Source organism: Lepus europaeus, chromosome 16, assembly GCF_033115175.1.
Source record: "Lepus europaeus isolate LE1 chromosome 16, mLepTim1.pri, whole genome shotgun sequence".
NCBI lineage: Eukaryota > Metazoa > Chordata > Mammalia > Lagomorpha > Leporidae > Lepus > Lepus europaeus.
In genome coordinates this window covers 24,525,723-24,545,727 of record NC_084842.1, presented here as the reverse complement: position 1 = coordinate 24,545,727, position 20,005 = coordinate 24,525,723, and the positions used below count along the sequence as shown (strand labels likewise).

At 40.9% G+C, this 20,005-nt stretch overlaps 1 protein-coding gene across 5 annotated transcripts in view; it reads right to left on the bottom strand.

Moving 5' to 3' along the window:
- Positions 1 to 12,537: 12,537 nt before the first annotated feature.
- Positions 12,538 to 20,005, bottom strand: part of FAT1 (FAT atypical cadherin 1) — a 125,735-nt gene continuing 118,267 nt past the window's right edge. For 2 of the 5 annotated variants that reach the window (XM_062212777.1, XM_062212778.1), the window contains exons 26-28: positions 19,597 to 19,734; positions 15,022 to 15,057; positions 12,538 to 13,972 (exon numbers count right to left, since the gene is read on the bottom strand). In XM_062212777.1, coding sequence (XP_062068761.1) covers positions 13,344 to 13,972; positions 15,022 to 15,057; positions 19,597 to 19,734 — 803 coding nt within the window. In that variant the 3' untranslated portion in view covers positions 12,538 to 13,343. Of the gene's footprint in view, positions 13,973 to 15,021; positions 15,058 to 19,098; positions 19,152 to 19,596; positions 19,735 to 20,005 lie in introns of all 5 variants that reach the window. The other 3 variants (XR_009868171.1, XM_062212780.1, XM_062212779.1) reach the window with 3 other exon arrangements.

Below are 20,005 nucleotides of genomic sequence, written 5' to 3'. Positions count from 1 at the left end.
CTTGTGTTTCAAATAAAGTTTCTGAATAAAATTCTATCTTGCCCACTATAACTTAAAACATCTATTTTAAAGTACAACTATGTACAGCTCACAAAGCAGGCACAATGGGGAAGGGACAGCTTCTTCGATAAAGAGTGCTGAGGAGACGGAATATCCACGTGCACAGGCATGAAACTAAATCCTTATTTTCTACCATACACAAAATCAACTCAAAATGGATTAAAGACCTATATGCAAGTCCTGAAACCATAAAACTCCTAAGAGAAAACATGAAGGAAAAACTCCTTGATATCAGTCTTGGCAAGGATTTATCAGATATATTTACCAAGAGCACAGGCAACAGAAAAGAAAATAAACAAGTGGGACTACCACAAACAAAAAACTTCTGCACAGCAAAGGAAACAATTATCAAAATAAAGAGGCAGTCAGGACACTGGGAGAAAATACTTGTGAGCCATATGTCTGACAAGGAGTTAATATCCAAAATATATAAAGGACTCCCACAATTCACAAGTGTGAATAAATAATCCAGTCAAGATGGGCAACAGACCTGAACAGATATTTCTCCAATGAAGAAAAATGGTCAACAGGTATACAGAAAGGTCCTCAACATCACTGATCATCAGGAAAATGAAGTTAAAGCCACAATGAGATATCACCTCCCACCTGTTACTATGGCAATAACAAAAAGACAAAGGATAAGTACAAGGATGACACTCTTGTACACTATTGGTGGGAACAGAGTGGTGCAGCCATTATAGAAATCAACAAGGAATTCCCCAGAGAAATTAAAACTATATCTACCATATGACCCCGGAATCCCTCCTCTGGGTATTAACTAAAGAAAATGAAACCATCACCATACAAAGCTACCTGTACTTCCATGTTTATTGTAGCATTATTCATAATAGCCAAGCAATAAAAACAACCTTGATGTTCATCCACAACAGACAAATGGATAAAGGAACTATTCAGCCTTTCAAAAAGAAAAAGATCCTGCCATTTGCCACTCATGGAAGAACCTGGAAGGCATTGTGCTAAGTGAAATAAGCCAGTGATAGAAAAATACAGTATCATCTCACTTACATGTTGAATCTAAACAGACAAACAAGCAAGCAAGCCACTGGAATACACAGAAATAGAGAGTGGCAACATGGTTACCAGGAGTGAGGATATGGTCAGAAATGAGAAGCTGGAGGTCAAAGAGTAGAAAGTTTCAGTTTTGTAAGTTTAAAAACTCTAGAGAGCTAATGTACAGCAAGAGGACTATGCTGAAAAATACTGTATTATATGATAGGACTTTACCAGGAGAGATTTTAGGTAATTTAGCAACAAACGAAAAAAAAGAGATAACTATGAGTTGATGGAAAGATGTCAATTTGCTTGACTGTAGGAAACATTTTACTATGTACTCATATTTATCAAACAAATGCTGCAGACCTTAAATATATACAATTTTTAAAAAGTATACATCCTCTTGAAAGAAGATAACAACCTATTTAAGGTAAAACTTTAAGAAGCACCAACCACAAAACAAAAATACCATTTAGAAATGTCTGCTTGTGGAATTTGGTGCAGTGGTTTAAGCAGTCACTTGGGATACTCATATCCCATATGAGATAACTTATATTCCAGTTTCAGATGCATTTCTGATTCCAGTTTCCTACTAATGTGTACTCTGGGAGGCAGCAGGTGATACTTCAAATACATGGGTCTCTTCCACTTTTGTGGAAGACCCAGATTGAGTTCCAACCCCCTGGCTTTGGTCTGGTCCAGCCCCAGCTGTAATGGGCATTTGGGGAATGAACCAGCAAGTGGACAATTTCCTTCTCTCTCTCTGTCTCTCTGTCTGTCTCTCTCTCCTTCCTCTCTCCCTCTTTTCAAATAAATAAACAAAATTTTAAAATGAAAAAAAAAAAGCTTGTTTGTGATCCTAGTTTGCAGGCGTGCTAACATTTCAAACCCGACAAAGTAGCACTGTGCCTTTAAGTCTTTGACAGACATCAGGGGTGTTGATTGACACTGTCTGGGTAGACGACTTGTTCTTCTTCCTCTATTCTCCCCTTATCCTAAAACTGTCCAGTAGTGCCCATAATGATTTGAAGTAATAGTCATTAGACATTTTTGAGAATTTAATTTTACCCCTTGAGATAATTGGATAATGGCTGGGCATTAGAAAAACTGAGCTCATATTAATCATCTCTTCTACATAGACCCTGCACTATTAGCTCTTTACAAGATATATTTGGCCTGATGACATTTTCATTCGAACGGGTCTCCCATTTTCTTTCTCCTCAATGTCTAGTACCCTTTGAAAATGTAGCCTCTTTTATGCCCATACTCTGTAACAGCACAGTGACAAGTGCATTAATTACCTAAGTGTTCACAGGGGCAGAAGTTTTCTTGGGAAAAAAATACTTGCCATTCTTTTCAAGTGGCTCATTCTGTTTGCAGCAGAGGCAGTAAACTGTTAGTGAGGAAATTAAATTCTGACAAACAGCTCTCTCTCTGAGCTAGTGCACTAATTGAAACTGAACCGAACGCCTTGATGAAGAGCAATCAGCAAGTACACAGAGCGCCAGTCTGCAAAGGAAGCCCAGCAGCCCACATTGACCTTCAAAAAGCTCCTGGCCAGATTCCGGTAGACCACAGCTGAAGGGGAGTCCATCAACTCAAAAAAGACCGGAGGTGGTGGGCTGGGGGTCCATGTGCTTTCCCTCGAGGTCTGACAGATGACACATCTAAATCTTATATTTATACAAGTCACTGGGAATTGAATCGAAGACAAAGCTGATTTCACAAAGATGGCCCAGTTTATTGCCTAGACTTTATTTTTCATGGAAGTCAAGGCACAGGAAGAGAAAGGAGGACAGGCTTATCCTGCGTTCTCTACAGCAGAGCTTCCTTGCAAAGCGATGTTGACCCTGTGGCTCTCTGGGAGGTTGCAGGAGGATCCAGGGTATCACAACACACAGAAGGAGCCTCTGGTTTAGAGCAGCCATGATGTCACTTTGTGCCATAAAATTGTTACTCTTGGACCAGCGTTGTGGTCCAGTAAGCTAAGTCACGCCTGCAAAGCCTGCATCCCATATTGGAATGCCAGTTTGCATCTTGGCTGCTCCAGTCACCTTCTAGCTCCCTGCTGATGTTCCTAGAAAGGCAGTGGAAGGTGGCCCAAGGGCTTGGATCTCTATCACCATGTGAGAGACCCAGACGAAGCTCTGGGTTCCTGGCTTCAGCCTGGGGTAGCCTCAGCTGTTGAGGCCATTTGGGAAGTGAACCTCAAAGGGAAAGAGAGAGAGAGAGAGATTGAGAGACAAAGAGACTCTTCCATCCCCTGGTTCACTCCCCAAATGGCCACAATGGCCAGGGTTGGACTGAGCTGAAGCCAGGAGGCTGGAATTCCTTCTAGGTCTCCCACATAGGTGGCAGGGGCCCAAGCACTTGGGCCATCTTCTTTCCCAGACACATTAGCAGGGAGCTGGAGGGGCAGCTGGGACTCACACTAGCACTCCAGTATGGGGATTCCAGCATTGCAGGCAGCTGCTAAAGCTGCCGCACCACAATGCTGGCCCCTGGATCACATATTTTTTAAAATGAGAAAAGTAGACTGAAAAATTAAAGATATAACACCAACTTTGTAAACTTTTTAGGTAGTATACTTTGTACAACTTTGTAAGCTTTTTAGGTAGTATACTCAGAAAATAAAATCATATTATGTACATGATAATGGGTTTGTTCTTTAGTAACGGGTTTACTCGCCTACACTTTTTCAAAATATTTATTTTTAAATTTAATTTATTTTTAAGGCAGAGGGACACAGACCAAGAGAAGCCTTTCATTTGTTGGTTCACTTCCCAAACACCTGTGATAGCTGGGGCTGTGCCCAGGAGGAAGTTAGGAGTCAGGAACTCAGTCTGGGTCTCGCATGTGGTTGGCAGGGATTCAGCTACCTGGGCCTCACCTGCTGCCTCCCAGGGTGTGCATTAGTAGAAAGCTGGAATCCGAAACAAAGCTGGGATTTGGACCCCTGCACTTGCTCTAACATGGGATGTGGGCATTTCAACCAGTGTCTTAACCACCATGCCAAATGCTCATCCCTAAAATAGTTTACTTTTTTAAATTAAAAACAAACAAAATCAGAAGTAACGGGTGGGCATCTAGCACCCAGGTTAAAATGCTGGGTAAGACGCTAGCATCCCATATTGGAATGCCTAACTCTGACTCCCAGCTCCACTCCTGATTCCAGCTGCCTGTGAATGGAGTCCTGGGAGGTTGTGGTGATGGCTCAAGTAATTGGGTCCCTGTCACACATGCGGAAGATCTAGATTAAAGTATTGGCTTCCAGCTTTGGCCTGGCCCAGCCTTGGCCACAGTTACTGTGGATGTTTCAGGAGTAAGTCAGTAAACAAGACCTCTCTCCGACTCTCAAAAAAAATATAAAATAATGTTATAATTTACAGAGTAACAATTTTTTTAAAGATTTTATTTGAAAGGCAGAGTTACAGAGAGGCAGAGAGTGACAGAGAGAGAGAGAGAGAGAGAGAGGACGGACTTCCATCCGCTGGTTCACTCACTTTCCAAATGACCACAACAGCCAGAGCTGAGTTGATCCGAAGCCAGGAGCCAGGAGCTTCTTCCGGGTCTCCCATTCAAGTGCAAGGTCGAAGGACTTGGGTAATCTTTTACTGCTTTCCCAGGCCATAGCACAGAGCTGGATTGGAAATGGAGCAGCCGGGACTTGAACTGGTGCCCATATGAGATGCCAGCACTGCAGGCGGTGAGTTTACCCACTATGCCACAGCGCCAGCCCCAGAGTAACAATTTTTAAATGTTGGGTTGATTATACTCCAGCTATATGCTTAGGAATACAGTATGCATGTTCTTTTGATTGTGAAATTAAAACATATGAAATGCAAAGGACGTCCTTATAATGCACACGAATGACAAGAGATAAACTGTTTCGATTGTGTCCAGTAACAATTTGAACAGAAATAAAATGTGTCTGACCAGGAATGTCATCAGGAAAGAGAAAACCGGGCCTTGTCTTGAAGCTCTGTCCCTTGTGAGTGGCCTACTCTCGGAGCTAGGTCTGCATCTCAACTCCTGCAAACAGAAATGCTAAAAGGTAGCAGTGGAGGGAGTCGGTGTCTGCCACCTGGTGGAGCTTAGTTTTCCCAGCTTTACTGAGGTGTGACAGACTAATAAAAACTGTTGCAGGGTCTTCAAGAAGTCCATGAAGTGCATATTATCTTTTAATTCCATTTTCCACTATTCAGAGTACTCTCGTATATTTAAGGCATACAACTTGATACATGCACACATTGTGCAACAGTGATCACAACCAAATTACACCTCTCCACCCTCACAAGTCACCCTTCTGTGTGTGTGAGGAGCACACTTAGTAGCCACGGTCCACCCTATCACATGGCAAGGACATGGTATTATTAAGCACCATTGCTGAGGGCACACTAGATTCCCACAATTTGTTTATCTTGTAACTCAAAGTTTGTCACTGTTCTTTAGATTCACACCTCTTATAATGCTTTTATTCAGATTGCATAAAAGTATTCTGCTTAATAGGAGAGCTGCCCCAGGATTACTGGACGCGAAGCAGCCAAGCAGAGAGCTCATGGAAAGGCCCAGTGCATCCTGAAGACGCGTGCAGGCGCAGACACATCAGGCCCTCCTCTCATTTCACGCATGCCAGTGGATTACAAAAGGCAGCCTCTGGAAAGCAGAACTCTTGTCCTAATTTTTTAACAAGCAGCTGCCCACTCCAGTGGTCAAGTTATTATGGTCTTTCAGTTACTAAGGCCCAACTCTTGAAAGCTTCAATGGAAGAGGTGGCTGAAGGGACCATACAGAGAACTTTGCCTGGCAATGGACTCACTCCCCTGCTGTCCCCTTTCCCATGACCCCTGACCCTGGGACCCCCAACAATCCTCATCCACCTGCTATCTCTTTCAACTCTGATAGTATCTTTCCTTCTCTCTTTAGCTGGAGATAGCAAGACAAGCTTTTTTTTCCCCCTCACCCAATTTTGACATTAAGGACAGGGACTACATTTCTTTCTTTTTTTTTGACAGAGTGGACAGTGAGAGAGAGAGACAGGGAGAAAGGTCTTTCTTTACCCTTGGTTCACCCTCCAATGGCCGTTGCGGCTGGCGCACCATGCACTTGGGCCATCCTCCACTGCACTCCCGGGCCACAGCAGAGAGCTGGACTGGAAGAGGAGCAACTGGGACAGAATCCAGAGGCCTGACCGGGGCTAGAACCTGGTGTGCTGGCGCCACAGGCGAAGGATTAGCCTATTGAGCCACAGCGCCGGCCGAGCATCCCAAAGCTAAGGTATAACCTTACAGCACTTAATGTGAGGTGACATTGTACAGCATGGTTTACTGTCGTCTTCTCCTACATTCAGAAGTCACAAAAAGAACTCAAATATTCAGTTTCTCCTAATCCCTGTTGGTAGCTTGGCTATCATGTGGAGTTTTAATTACCAACACCACTGTTAAAATAGTCAAATTCCATGCTGGTACATATTGGCACATCATAGCACTAATTTACTCTAATTTAACCCAGTAGTTTCATTAAAAGGGGGTTCACACTGGCCGGCGCCGTGGCTCACTAGGCTAATCCTCCGCCTTGCGGCGCCGGCACACCGGGTTCTAGTCCCGGTCGGGGCACCGATCCTGTCCCGGTTGCCCCTCTTCCAGGCCAGCTCTCTGCTGTGGCCAGGGAGTGCAGTGGAGGATGGCCCAAGTACTTGGGCACTGCACCCCATGGGAGACCAGGAGAAGCACCTGGCTCCTGCCATCGGGTCAGCGCGGTGCGCCGGCCGCAGCGCGCCTACCGCGGCGGCCATTGGAGGGTGCACCAACGGCAAAGGAAGACCTTTCTCTCTGTCTCTCTCTCTCTCACTGTCCACTCTGCCTGTCAAAAAAAAAAAAAACAAAAAAACAAAAAAACAAAAAAAAAAAAAGGGGGTTCACACTAAGCTTTTTGAGTTCATATTACTTTGGTACCAGCAATGTTTGCCTGGAGTGAGTTCCCCATTTCCCAAGTTCACGCGTAGTGTCTTGGGGAAGGTACATAAAACTTGGGTGGCACCCAGCCTCCTTTTACAAACTAAAAGCAGCCCACAAAAGCGCCAGCTTATGGAAACTCTGAGCATTAGTAAAGCGTGTCTCTCGCTTCCGGCAGATCAGTGTGACAGTTTCACGCTCTGTGTGACAAAATGAATGTGACAAGCATAATCACTAAAGTAAATTTATTCGTCCCATCAGAGGGGAAAAAAAAACCTTAAATTTCAGGAGGCAAAATGAAGAAAAGCAATTTAAGTCAGAAATAGATTGTGACAAACACCAAGTGGTCTTAAGTGCAGTGTATCTGTGTGCCCCAGAATCCAGGTGAATGTGACATTAGCAACATCACAGAAGCCCCAGGATTTTCTGAGGCACCTAAGCTTTCTAAGGGAATTTTAAATGGGCACCAAGCAAACAAGACAAAATGAAATCCTGGGCAAGCCCTTGGCAGACCGTGACTTCCCCTGCCCGTCAAGAGGTGCGAAGATAAAAAGCCTTTAGGAAAAGAAATTGACAAGCATACACTAATTCTTTGTGGGTGTTTGGGTTCTTCTGTAATAAAAGTATTCAGTGTAAGTTCATAGCGTCTGTTTTATGTCAAAGCAGTGATTTTAAGACTGATCTGAAAACTCACATAGAGTGTTCCGGTCACTTCCAACTAATGAAAAAGGTGATGCTATTTAAAAAAAAAATACACATAAGTCTTTAGTTTAAAATGCTAAACTTTTAGAAGGTCATAGTATTGTGAAAAACCCACAAACTGCCTAGCGCTGCGCCTCAATAGGCTAATCCTCCGCCTGCGGCGCCAGCACCCCGGGTTCTAGTCCCAGTCAGGGCTCTGGATTCTGTCCCGGTTGCTCCTCTTCCAGTCCAGCTCTCTGCTGTGGCCCGGGAGTGCAGTGGAGGATGGCCCAAGTGCTTGGGCCCTGCACCCGCATGGGAGACCAGAAGCACCTGGCTCCTGGCTTCAGATCAGCGCGGTGCACCAGCCGCAACGGCCATTGGAGGGTGAACCAAGGGTAAAGGAAGACCTTTCTCTCTGTCTCTCTCACTGTTCACTCTGCCTGTCCAAAAAACAACAACAACAACAAAAACCCACAAACCAACAAAAATGAGTGTCAAGGGTGGCAGGTAAATTCTGAGAGGAACTCTGAGAACCCCACCCCCAGGCAACATGAATGCTCCCCCACTCCATTGTGGTTGTAATTTAGGAATGTGATAGGATCCCCTGATGAGGCTGCTGATCCAATGACTTTTAATCAAAAGGGAGATAGTGGAGCTCCTGGGTGGACACCTGACTCCATCATCAGAGCCCTTAAGCAAGCGAAGGGGCCTTTCCTGACATGAGGGAGAATGGAAGCATGATGGGGATTTCTTGTTGGCTTTGAAGGTCTGATGCTCCAAGTGGTATACAGACCAAGTAGCCAGGACCTGAGTGAAGCAGCACCTGTTGAGAAAGCAGGGACAGCTAGCAAGACAGAGGGAACCTAATTCCTAGTGGCAACAAGAAAATGGGACTCCAGTTCTAAAACTGCAACCCACTGAACTCTGACAACTCCCACAGGAACGCAGACAAGGCCCTGGGTTTCCCACAAGACAACCCAGCTGATGACTTGATTTCTGCCTCATGGATCCTGAGAGCCCAGCCATGCCATCTGTGCCTGGGCCTCTATCAGCAGAAACAGAGGTAATGAATGAGTCACTGCAAGCCACTAAATTTATGATAGTTTCTTATAAAGCAACAGGAAATTGAAATATCCATGTTCTTCCAAACACTGGAAACCCAGGATGAAGAGTAAGTCTCAGACTTCCAGCTTAAGGTGGCAGAGGATCACATTTCTGCCTCTTCTCTTGAAAAATCTATCCAACAATAAGTTTCTAAAAACAATCAAAACCTGGTTAAAAAAAATCAATCCAAGGTTCAAAAGCAACTCCTCTGCAAACAAGACGAGCTGTATGTTAACTGTAAACTACAATACAGCCTCAGAAGGACAGCAGGCAGTGGGTGATAAGCCGAGTCTCAGCAGATGAAGGCACTCAGACGTGGGAGCCTGGAGAACAGGAATAAGGCATTTACTAGGCACATTGGAAAGTGGGTGAAGAACAGGACAAGCAGCAGGGGTAGTGTCTGTCTGGGTTATCTTCAAGTTGTTAGACTCCAGATTCTCAGTTCTACCCCAAGCAGACTCAGTGACGAGAGGCAGAGACTGGAGCATGAATGTCCCTATCACCCGGAGCTGGAGGACTGAGTGAGTGATAAAATCCTCAGTCCCCTTGGCTGGTCAACCTGAACAATATTTCTCACACTGGAAACAGAAGGTCCCTCCTCTGCAAACAGATTCTTCCAGAAAAGACTGACAGAAAAATCAACAAAGCAAGCTGATGGTCCCAGCTGTCAGAGGGGGCATCATGAATTCATCACCACCAGCAGCGGCTTTAAACCCATGTGCGCGGCTCCCTAAGTAAAAAGGAAAAAGGAAAGCTCCCAAAGGACAAAGAAAACAAGACCAAGGCCACCCAAAAGGAATAGTAAGATGCAGTTTGGAGAACGACTCAAAACAGGAGGATTGCAAATACAATTAGAAAGATAAGACAAAGACAAGGGCGCCAAGGAGCTAGGAAACTGTCTCTCCATTATATAAAAGAAACCACCAGAACATGACCACACTCTTAAAGTATGATGGCTGAAAGAAAAGTTTTAACAGAAGGGATGGAAACAAAATGTGGAATGAATCTTAGGAAGTAGAATAAAACAAGAATGAACAATAGGAATTCAATAAATAGATGAGGATTAATTTAACAAGTCAGACTGCCTGTGGTGATGAGAACTGAAAAGGGGGGAAAGAAGTTATTTCAGAGCTAACATAACAACATCCCCCAAGGTCTGGACTTCCATAATTGAAGCTAAATACCAATACAATGGCAAAGGCTCACTCTAAGACATATTACCCAGGAATCTTACAATGTCAGAAAGCCAATCTTCACTGTCCCACAGATTTGTGTGAATAAGTAATCTTAGGTCACAAACAATAAGCTGGGAATAGAAACGGACAATTCAATAGTAACACTGGAAGCCAGAGGACAATGTTTAATGACTTCAAAATCAATGAAATTTGCCTCTACAGCAGAAATCTACTAACAATTCATCAAATACGACAGAATAGACATTTCTAGAAAACCTGTCACAAAATTACTTCCCATGCATGCTTTCTCAGGAAATAACTGGAATACTCTATCAAAACAAGAATTAAGCTGAGAGAACACATGGAGTCCACAGTGAGGGGGTCTACATGACAACACAGGGAAACACCAGAGCCAACCATTGTGCAGCTGCTCAAGGAACCAACTACTGAGATGGGTCACCTGAAGGTGGGCTCCACAGGACAAATGACCAAGAGAAAACGAAGGAACTGAAAGATTTTCTGGTAGCTCTGACCACTCCTAACAGCATTTTACCTAGGAGGACACAGTTTTCTGTCTATTCGCACGCTAGCCCCAGGACCATTCCACTAGTTATTCCCTTTGCCTGGGGTGCTCATTCCCCAGGCACATGGTTCCCCCCATCAACTGTGGAACTTTACCCCAGTGCTAGCTTATCATGGAGGCCTTCCAACTGCTCAAAAAGCCAGCCTCCCTTTCTGTGCCCCATCACATTCCTTCCCAAATCCCAGCTTGTCTCCTTGATAGGCATCACTCTATATGCTCTTACCTGTTTTTCAGTTGTCCATCTCCTCCCACCATCTGTCCCCCCAAAAGTAAGGTCTAAGAAGGTAGAGAATTTTGGATTGTCTGTTCACACAGCATAGCACAGGTGACCAATACAATGGGGTTTATTAGGTTATGTGTTCTTCCTTCAACTCATATGGAGTCAACAGGTAATTGGCAAATTAATGACTCAAGAAGTTACAGTATGTGCATCTGAAAATATGAAAGGAAGAAAGAAAAACAGCCTAAAGAGTAGCTAAAGTGCCTGTGGTTTGCTGTGTTTTGTTGTAAATATTTTACCTCTCTATAATCACATATAATTTGCTAAAAATAGAAATTTACTTCAAGGGAAAAATGTATTTCCAAAGTTCTAAGAAACCTACTTTGTTTGTAGTTCCTATCACAGTGGCTGGCACATAGTGAGTACTCAAGAAATATCTGTTCAATGAATAGATGGCTTTTGAGTAAATAATAGAAGATGGAAAACCATTTCTGGATTTTAGATGGAGGGTGAAGAGGAGAGGTAGCGAGAGTTAGAGAATGTACATGAATTTACATCGTTAGAGTTTACTCCTCAAATGACTGCAAAGGCCAGAGTTGGATCTGGGAACTCTCTCTAGGTCTCTCAAGTGGGTGGCAGGGCTCCGATTACTTGGGCCCTCATTGCTTCCTCCCAGGGTCTGTATTAGCAGAAAGCTGGAGGCAGCAGCCAGAACCAGAAAGCACACCCAAGGACTCCACTGGACACTACTCTAAGACATTTTGATATAAATCATTGACAAACGTAAAAAACTACAGATGCATTTAAATTATTTCCAAAAATTGTGATAAATTTAAAACTATATAAATAAAATTTTTCTTAAAGTTTTAGTTAGAAAATATTTACTACAAAAGCGGTACCCTGTTTACCCTCGAGTTATGACCAGTATTGAGTGGCCCCATACTGCCACCTAGTGGCTTCAATTGTAAATACAACCTGGCTTTCCTTTGGTTCACTTTTTTTTTCAGACATCAAAATTGTTTTATATTTATGTGTGCAAGGATTTATATGACCTAAAAGATGATTATAGGTTGAGAACATAGAACACTATTTTGATCTTCATATACAGTTACAACTGTCTTTCAATTTTTTTTGTTTTTTTTTTTTTATTTTTTAATGTTTATTTACTTTTTTTTTTTATTTAGTGAATATAAATTTCCAAAGTACAGCTCATGGATTACAAAGGCTTCCCCCCCATAACTTCCCCCCAACCCGCAACCCTCCCCCCTCCCACTCGCTCTCCCCTTCCATTCCCATCAAGATTCATTTTCAATTCTCTTTATATATAGAAAATCAGTTTAGCATATATATAGATTTCAACAGTTTGTCCTCCCATAGCAACACAAAGTGAAAAAATACTGTTGGAGTACTAGTTATAGCATTAAATAACAGTGTATATCACATTAATGACCGAGATTCTGCAAGATATTTTTTTTAAAAAAAGATTGATTATTTTTCTATGTAATTTCCAATTTAAAACCAAGGGTTTTTTTTTTTTCATTTTCAATTATCTTTATATACAGAAGATCGCTTCAGTATATACTAAGCAAAGATTTCATCAGTTTGCACCCACTCATAACCACAAAGTGTAAAAGAAAAACATCTACATGCATCCTTCTATTCATCCATTCATCATCCATCCTTCTCTCAAAGCTCACCAACTGAATTCTGAACACAGAGGAAAAACAGGCAATAAAGCTAAAGTATTTTATTAATAATTTATTGTCAGTAAGAAAGACTGGCTAATGGTAGTTTTCAGTAAAAACCTTTACAAGACCATTGCATCACAAATATACAGACACTATAAAAACTGTGTCGTGGTGGTTTTGGTTCTAAACAGGTATGCAGAAGGTCCCCATTACACTTTCCAATAATGAAAAATGTTTATTATTCTAAAATACAGCAACCCATTTAAGACATGTTCATGTATCAGATCTTTCCTCATCCTATGTACAGCTAGAAATAAATGACTATATTGAAATGTAGTAATGAAATGTCATACTTCAGTGGAAAAGGACATATAGTGAAACCCTGGTTATATTTAAAAATCAGGGTGCTAGGTAATGACACTAACACCATCAAGATTCAGTTGAAAACAAATGCACAAAACATTTTTGAAAACCTAGTTAAAACTATGAAAAATCAAATCTGTACATGAAATTTACAAAAAGAAAGACAGGGAAATTAAAATAATCAAATCTATATAAATACATGAATCATGCTAACAAGATGGTAGGACTGATTTTCGTTCCATTATTTAAACAGACAGATGTAAATACACAAAGATGTTTGGAAATGGCACAGCCAAGGACAGTCTCATCCAATTACAGTAGGTTAGGACACTGGAAATGGCTAACATTGTCAAGAGGCGCGGGATTCAGTGCAGCCATGCCCATTTTAGCTCACCGAAAGAAAGCGCTTTAGCACTGCTGCAAAGAACAATGCAGAAGATGATTTATATAATCTCTAGGTTTGTTAAAGTCCAGGCACTTTGGGGGGGAGTTTGAGCGTCAGACTTCCGTATGCTGTTGGGAATCGAGCGGAGGAATCGTCACCTCTTCGAAGTGGCCATCGTCCCCGCTCTCATAGTCACTCATCATGACCTCCGACTCCACTTCGCAGCACGCTGACACATCAGAGCAGGAAGCTGTGGATGCGTACACAGACATGGGCGTGTTTTCTACAGCGGGGGCTTCAAAGTTCCTTTGATACCCTGGGGGATAAGGGGCATAGGGTTCTCGACAAGTACTATTCTCACCAGTGCCTTTTTTTTGAGGTTCAGACATATCGGCGGGGTAGAAATTGGGCAGATACTGATTCAAGTTGAACCTCTGCCGGCTTCTCGAGGAGGAACCCAAGCTGCCTGCAGCAGGCATGTCTCTAGGAGGGTGTATGGATTCAAACTGATCACTGAATTCTGGAGGTAAGGGTGGAAGTTCATCAGGTGCAGGGAAGTCTTCCGGTGGTGGTGGAAAATCACTCTCAATGTCATAACCTCCAGGATAATAGTCTGTATCGATGGCATTTGGATCTGCTGAGTACAGGGGTGTCTGCTCATCAATAACCTCGTAATTGGGGAACTCTTGTATATCTGGCAAAGGAACACTTGGCATCCAATCCGATGTATCCCAGTGATACCCTTCGTGGAAAAGGAAACACGATTTCAGTGAGTCCTCTTAAACTTTGAGGCCATGCAAAAAGAGCTCATTGTAGTAGAGACACAAAGATGCAAACACATTTATGCATTCATTCCATGCTCAGCACCCTGGAAAGCTTTCACGTCTGCTCTGAAGACGGCCCTCTACCCAACCCAGCTTTGAGCACCTCTATGAACTAGGTTCCATTTCTAAACGTAGACTTAGCTTCATGTACGTACCTAACTTGCAAGGACACAACCGAGCTCTAACAGAAGTGGAACGCTAGCATCTATGTTACATGCACTTTCCCACAAATTAATTCCAGTCATCCTTTCCACTTTGCTTCTGCAATTTAGAGCCCAGTGTCCAATGTGAAGAAAAGCGTTAGTTCAGGCTTAAGATGTTGACACAGAAGTCTCTTCTTTCAGAAAGGAGGACTTTCTACTGAGTGAAATAACTAATGCCTTATGATCTGATTATTTGTGCCTAAAAGGAAAACTAAGATAACTTCTAAAAATAAAAGTAATCTATGCCATGCTGTAATTTAGAATATAAATTTCCTGTTTAATATAAGTCTAATATTAAAAGCTGTGTTTTTTTTTCATTAGCCCTAAGTAAAGCAATGAATTATCTCATGATAGGTATGTATCAGAGCATGCCTCCAAGTCAAGCAAAACACAAACATTAAAAAAAGTAACAACTTTTGATAAACTGCAACCATTCTCTGTTACTTCAAAAAAAAAAAAAAAAAAACAACCACTAGGCATCACTTTAGACCATATAAAAGTATCGTTATTTAAAAAAAAAAAAAAAAAACTCCCCAATTCAGGGACAGTTTTTTTTTTTTTTTTTCTTCTTAGGATTTTAAAAATCCTTTGACAAGACAGGACAAGGTTAGGCAATACGTGTTTACAATGCAGTGCACAAACGACCATGTACTTAGTTACTGCTGCAAACATTGAGCAACCATGTGAAGCAAGTCAACACTGGGGCCAACTCTTCTCCCACGTGTTTAGTGATTATCAATGAGCAACTGGCATGCATAAGTCACCTCTTGGTTTGCTGAGGTCAGGAGCAGCCAAAGATTCTTTTGGTGGTAGAATAGGGAGAAAAGAAAACATTTATAATTAAAACAGATAGACGGCTGAAGAGGCAATGCAGTACATAATACAATGTACACCGTTTACAAAGGCCCAGTCAGCCACAGAACATATTTTTAAGCCTTTATCTAAGAAAATTAACAATGGTGGAGAAATTTACGTGGCACAAATAAAATGGAATATGGGAGGGGAAGAAAAAGATGAGTGATGATGAAGTAGAGACGACTTTGCCAAGAAACTCAAATATGATTTTCCTTTCTTTTCTTTGTTTATGACAATCTAAACCTAACAAGAGAGTTCTCTCAGGAATGAGGGAAATACAAAGGAGAAGCTCCAATCATATGTAAACTGATTAGGCTGCTTAGGTGACAATGCAAAGACATCTAAAGCCGTGTAATGAACACCTACTTGGCAGCATATTATAACCTTCAAAAGTATATTAAGTTCAGAGAAATTCATAGGCAAACAGAGATCACTAAAAGCTGAGAATCTCTCCAAAGCTTATCCCCTGTGAATGGATTTTATATTGATACTGCTAGTCATTCCCTAGGGAGATCATCAGCTACAACTACCCTCTGCCCTTCTCCTTCACACCTGTAACCACACTAGCTCTGTCAGGGCTCTCATACCCGTACACCAAGCTCTAGATTAAGGCAAAGGAAGCAGCTGTACTTCTCACTGCCGGACAGGAACATGGGATGCAAAACCTGGCTAAGCTTCAGGTTCTCATTTGAAACAGGGGTGAAAATTCTTTAGAGTTTTTATGAGGATTACTCCATGTAGGGCAAGCAAGCACTAACTGTGAGGGACCACTGATAATGGTGACAGTAATAATCAAGACAGAAATATGTCACCTTAGTGATTTTCTAAACAAGGCCATGCTTTCTATACATTCTGTCATGTTCTTGAAAACCCAGATAATAAGCCAATTTGGCACAAATAATATTTGGTCAAAAGTTCTCTTCTAGGAATGTAAATAAATGTGATGGTTCTAAAAAAGTAAGTCAGTTTTGAGGGAATATATATCTGCATATTTTTTAAAAGTTTACAAAACAGTATAGTAAATCCTTTAAACAACTTTTGTACCTATACGGGTACTCCATAATCCTTAAAATTTAAGCCAAGTTTCAACTTTAAATTTCATTTCAACTTTGTAGATGGGCCAAATAACATATTCAAAAAGGAGATAGTAACAAAAGAACTGTTTAAACTCTGCTTCTTTAAATCCTATCCATGTTTGAAATACTGTAACATTATCATGCTAAAAACAAAATTTACTGGGCAAAATACAAACAACTTTTTGATTCATCAAGTAAAAAACTGGCACATCTCAGGAAAATAAGTCTAAGTCTTGTCTACAATTGTAATTATTAACTGTGAAACTCCACCCCTGCACTATCAAATCTTCATGATCCTACCCTTCCTGCTCAAATCCTGAGAACACACTTGGTCTACCACAAGGGATCCTCTGTGCTTTAGGGGGATTCCATTCGTGTACTCCTGCTGGCCTGAGCAAGCTGTTTTCGAAGTGCAACCCCAGCAACGTTAGAATTAACTGGGACTTTGTTGAAATTGCAAATTCTCAAGGTCCAATCCAGACTTGTGTGATCAGAAACTTAGGTGTTGGGGATCAGCCTTTAATTTATTTATTATGATTTTGACCAATCCTCCAGGCAAGCTGACTTACCTTACAGCTTGAAAACTGCTAGCTGTGCCTTTCACACGTGGTTACTCCACTTAAGGGCACAAATCAAAGGCTAATTTAACTCAAGGTAACTTGAAGGAGGTGGTCAATGTTCTTTTTTGTAATTTTCAACAAATTAAATGACTTTCCACTAAATCAAATAGGAAATATACCTTCTACCATGTTCTGCCACTTTCACTTATTATACTCAAGGAAAAATCCAAAGGTGAAGAATCAGTTTTAGGTAATTATAAAAGCTTTGTGGGATTTAGTCCTACTCTTGCTCACATGAAGAGGATTTTTTGTATTAAATTTTTTTCTGAGGTAGTTAGAATTAGTTCTGAATTTCTCAATGTGGTACCACAAAGAAATAAGTTCTCAAGATCCTCTGGGATAGTTCTGATGTCTGTATAAATCACCACAAATGGTAAAACATAACAAAGAGATAGGACAGACAGAAATATTTTTGCAATACATTTGTATTATGAATATACACATGGGCACAAAATAAAGGACTCAAATCCCTCAAAATCACAAACTAGTTCTTAAAACATTAGAATAGGCAACAGCACAGTACCCCAGTGACATGGTCACTTGAAAACACAGACACAAAGCACAAGCACTGATGACTGTACCTTCTTTATTCACCGTGTCAACTACAGCATTGACAAGGTGTATTACAGTCACTATGGAAGCTTGTAAAAAGGTACAAAAGGAGTCAATTAGGAACATCTTCAGTTAGTTAGAAAACAATGCATACAATAGAATTTATATCAAATAATTTCTAGCTCATAGTTTAAAAAATGTGAATTAATGCTTTACTTCAGCTGTACAGTACAATAAGGGACTCTTGTACTCCTGTGACTTACATGTCCTGAGACTTTCCTGAGCAAGCTCTATATTTGTTATTAGTCAAAGAAATAAAGTACCAATATTTCTGGTTTGCAATTTGGGAAAAAACAACTCTTATTTTAACATCTCATGGACAACAGATTGAATATTCAGAGTAAAATACTTGGGGATCCACTCCACTCATTTGGCTCCATGTAATGAATTTATACATTGTCCCCAGAAAAAAATGTTAGGAGATACATATGCAATGCAAATACAAAAATGGTTTTGTTCCTGTTCTATTGCTCTCACCCCAAATTTCTGGTCTTTTGGCAGATGTACTAACAGCTGTTGAGCCAACATACCAGCAGAGAAGTACAGACTGTCTATTTCCTATGCAAATTCCCTTTTTGTTAGAGTTTCAGTCTGTTTTAAAGTCTCTGTGCCAAGATAACTGTGTACACATGTGGTATGCAGAAGGATGTCCCTCAGAGATGCCCACATCCTACTCCTGGGAACCTGTGCATATGCCACCATGCATGCAAAATATATTTAGCTGGTGGGGTTAAGTTAAGGACCGAAAGATAGGGAGATTTTCCCACATTATCTCAGTAGGCCCAATGACTTGACAAATGTCTTTGAAAGGGGGGAAATCTTTCCCAACTGCAGTTGGAGGAGATATGGCTAGAAAAATGGTTTGTGAAATGCAATGTTGCTGTCTCTGAAAGATGGAAAAAGCCATGAACCAAAGAAAGTCTATGATCTCCAGAAACTGGAACAAGTAAGGAAACAGATCCTCCCTAGTGCTTTCAGAAAGAGAGGCAACCTACAGACACCGTGATTTTTGTAGTTTAGTCACACTGGACTTCTCAACTGCAACCATAAGATAACAAATGGATGCTGACTTAAGCAACTAAGTTTGTGAAAGGATGTTATAACATCCTTAGAAAACTAGTAATAAAATGCTTAAGTACAGGCTTTTGGAACAGACTGTAACCTTATGATAATGATTAAATTATGATAATGACTAAAATACAGGCACTCTGTATGTCTGTTTTTTTCTCACACTATATTATCTGGAGATTAACTTTCATAATTCATTTGACCACAACATATTAAATACATTTAGAATAATTATTAAGAAGAATGTTGTTTCAACATAAAGAACTGGAAAATGAAAGAAAATGCTTAACAACATTCTAAAGTGTATTTATGAAAAACATTTAGGGGCCGAGATAAAATTATTCCATAAACGGCAAAGAAATGATTCTACCTTCTTCTGGTTGGCTGAACAAGCAAAGCTATGTCCATATACTCTATCCCTAACAAACAAGTATACTCTGCAATTACACTTTATTGTGGTATTGAATGATGACACTTTTCTCTACTTACATGTATTAATGTGATAGAGCTGCTTATTAATGCAATTTACTCTAGGGAAATCACATATACATAACTGGTGTCACAGATCTCATTGTAAAACTTTCTTCATTAGAAATATAATCAAACTTACTAGCAATCTCTTACACTGTGCTCTCAGTCAGTACGCTCTGATCCAAATGGGAGCTGGGGCCGCAGTGGGGTTGAGGAAGAGACAAATAAAACCTTGTAATACCAATGGTGCTACTGAAATTGAACATTTCAGACTATCACATCTTTTCTTGATGTGTGCATGTGTTGCGTGGTCAAAAAAGTTCTTACAAGGGGTTTTGAAAAACCCAGCAAACTTCTATAACATTTACTTTTGTATAAAAAGAGTCAATATAAGATTAATCAGATAGCAATTATCTTTCAACAAAATATATTTTCTTCCTTATTACCAACAAGTTGCTACTGTTCAAATTCCTACTAAGAAGACTCTTAAATACTTCCCCCAGATGTTCATGCAAGTTTTGTACAATGTACTGTTTAAAAGTGGTCTAAGTACACCTAAATCATTACATACCATAACGAGCAGCACTGTGCACAATAATCAAGCAAATGGCGGCACTTCACCATTCCGCTTACTCACCATTGTCATCACATGATTCAGACTGGAAGGAGCTAAGAGACTGCACTTCAGACAGGCTTTCCCGGGCACTGTAGGGCTGAGAAGGCTTCTCCTCTAAAGGTTTCTTGGAAAGACAGGGATCAAGATCCACCACTTTAGCTAAAGGAAGAAATGACACACAGTAAGTTCCCTGAGAATCAGGACTGTTTTTTTTATTCACTGCTCTATCCTGATGCAGAGCAAGCATTACCAAATAAATGACTGCCTGGGCTTCAACAAATGGACAATTCAAAGAAAAAAAATCCTATAAATATATTTAGATCCACAGAAATTTTCCATCAACATGACTAAGGATATTAATGTCCAATAAAAAGTATTAAAATCTTGTTTTAAAATGGCACAAGTAGCTTTTCTAAAGTATCAAATAGGT